This window comes from Zea mays, chromosome 2, assembly GCF_902167145.1.
Source record: "Zea mays cultivar B73 chromosome 2, Zm-B73-REFERENCE-NAM-5.0, whole genome shotgun sequence".
Lineage (NCBI taxonomy): Eukaryota > Viridiplantae > Streptophyta > Magnoliopsida > Poales > Poaceae > Zea > Zea mays.
The window spans coordinates 56,975,465-56,977,430 of record NC_050097.1 but is presented as its reverse complement, the minus strand read 5'-3'; the positions used below and the strand labels follow the sequence as shown (position 1 = coordinate 56,977,430).

Here is a 1,966-nt window from a genome sequence, read left to right as displayed (position 1 = left end):
GCGTTGCTGGCATGCCAGTCGGACAGGCAGCGCAAACACACAAAACCATGAAAGGCAGAGCGGAACCGGACGCTTCCAAATGGAGTCCGCAGGGCAGGACGAGTTCTCCGCCGTCCCGCGCGTGATACCACTTCCGGCGTATAGAAAATTGCACCGGCCCGGCCACGCGGAGGCGAGCCGAGTCCACTGCCCAAGTGAGTGCCGCTGCAGCTGGCAGCTGCCGTCCGTAAAAAATAAAAATAAAAAAGCACCGCGCTCCCTCCCTGCCGCCGTAAAACCCACACGTCCCTTTGACTTGGCCTCCCTCGCCTCTGCCTGCGGATTTTTGGAGGCGGAGCTCAGCTCACACGCACTCCTCCCGCTCCCGCCCCCTTGCGCCTTCGCTCATGTTGAACCACTCCCATTCCCGGCCCGACTCCCGCTCCCCCTTCCTCCACCACGGCCACGTCCACGCCCACGCCGCCGCCGCCGACACGGAGCACCTGCACCGGGCGCAGGGGCCGATGGACCCGCCGTCGTCGTCGGGGCGCCCCACCACGCCGCGCCGGCAGCTGCAGGGCCCGCGCCCGCCCAGGCTCAACGTCAGGATGGAGTCGCACGCCATCAAGAAGCCCTCGGCCTCGGGGGCTCCGCCGGCGCCCGGGCAGGGGAGGCCGCGGGACCACCACCACCACCACCCGCAGCCCGGGCGCGCGCCCGTCATCATCTACGACGCGTCGCCCAAGGTCATCCACGCCAAGCCCAGCGAATTCATGGCGCTCGTGCAGCGGCTCACGGGCCCCGGCGCGCAGGCGCAGCACGAGCGCCACGTGGCTGACGACGACGCCACCGCCAACGGCGGCGGCGTGCTGGGGCAGGCGTTCCTCCCCCCCGAGCTGCTGCTCTCGCCGTCCGCCGCCATGTCCCCGGCCGCGCGCCTCGCGACCATCGAGCGGTCCGTGCGCCCCGTGCCCGCGCCGGCGCCGGCGCCGGACTACGCCGCCGACGGCACCCTCGCGGCGGTGCTCGGCCCCGCGAGGCACCCCGGCATCCTGTCCCCGCTGCCGTCCTCGCTGCCGCCGGCCGCCGCGTCGGGCCTGTTCTCGCCGCTGCCCTTCGACCCCAGCAGCGTCAGCTGGCTCAACGAGCTCAGCCCCATCCTCCGGGCAGCGTCCACGGCCAGCGTCGGCGCCGCTGGCCCAGGCGCCACGGCCAACGGCGGGTCCCGGCAGCCGCCGCCGCCGGCCTACTACTCCGACCCGTTCGTCCCCAGCCCCCGCAACCTGCTCGCCACGCCCACCGTGCCGTCGCCGGCCACGTGCGCCGAGTTCTTCGGCAGCCTGCCGGATCTTTAGCTCGCCGCCCCACATCGGCCGGCGCCGCTTCCGTCCAAGACAGATGCAGCAGCGGCCGAAACTTTTGCGGCATTTTTCCACGCCCTTTCCCTACATGACTCTCTTCTGGCGGGTGGGGGCGAGTTGGTGGGGCCGGAACTGGTGCTATTTGATTAGTGCAGATGCAATGCTGAAAGTTTTCAGGTGGCAGTAGTAGTAGTGAATGAATGACTACTAGAAGCAGCCGGCCGGACAGCGCGGCCCTTGTTTATTTCTTCTTTTCCACTGGATTTACACCCCTTGTGTAGGCCAAGGAAGTGATTATTGTTTCTTCAATGGATGATTTGTTAATTCTTTTAGCTTGGTGATGATGCTGTTATCATTGTGTCATGCTGACATGGTGCGTTGTTACCGAACTCACAAACCTGCAGTCCCTACTCGTGGGCTGTCGCCCCAAATCTAAAGCCAACTAATGCATCTAATACAAAAGGGCACAGAAGTCAGAAGATACTTCCTCATATAACAAACATGGGTCCATCTTCAATTTCAAGTAAGGTGTTTTATCTAAAACTTATTAGATTTGCTTACTAGATTCCTTTTGAAAACAAAAACTTTCATTTTTTAAACTTTGTATCTAAAAATGTTAACCAGAG

At 63.5% G+C, this 1,966-nt stretch overlaps 1 protein-coding gene across 1 annotated transcript; it reads left to right on the top strand.

The window, feature by feature from the left end:
- The first annotated feature begins 316 nt into the window (after nucleotides 1–316).
- On the top strand, nucleotides 317–1,679 carry LOC100281832 (VQ motif family protein). Its single transcript, NM_001154752.2, has one exon. The coding sequence runs from the start codon at nucleotides 387–389 to the stop codon at nucleotides 1,332–1,334; it is 948 nt and encodes a 315-aa protein (NP_001148224.2). The 5' UTR covers nucleotides 317–386; the 3' UTR covers nucleotides 1,335–1,679.
- Nucleotides 1,680–1,966: the final 287 nt, after the last annotated feature.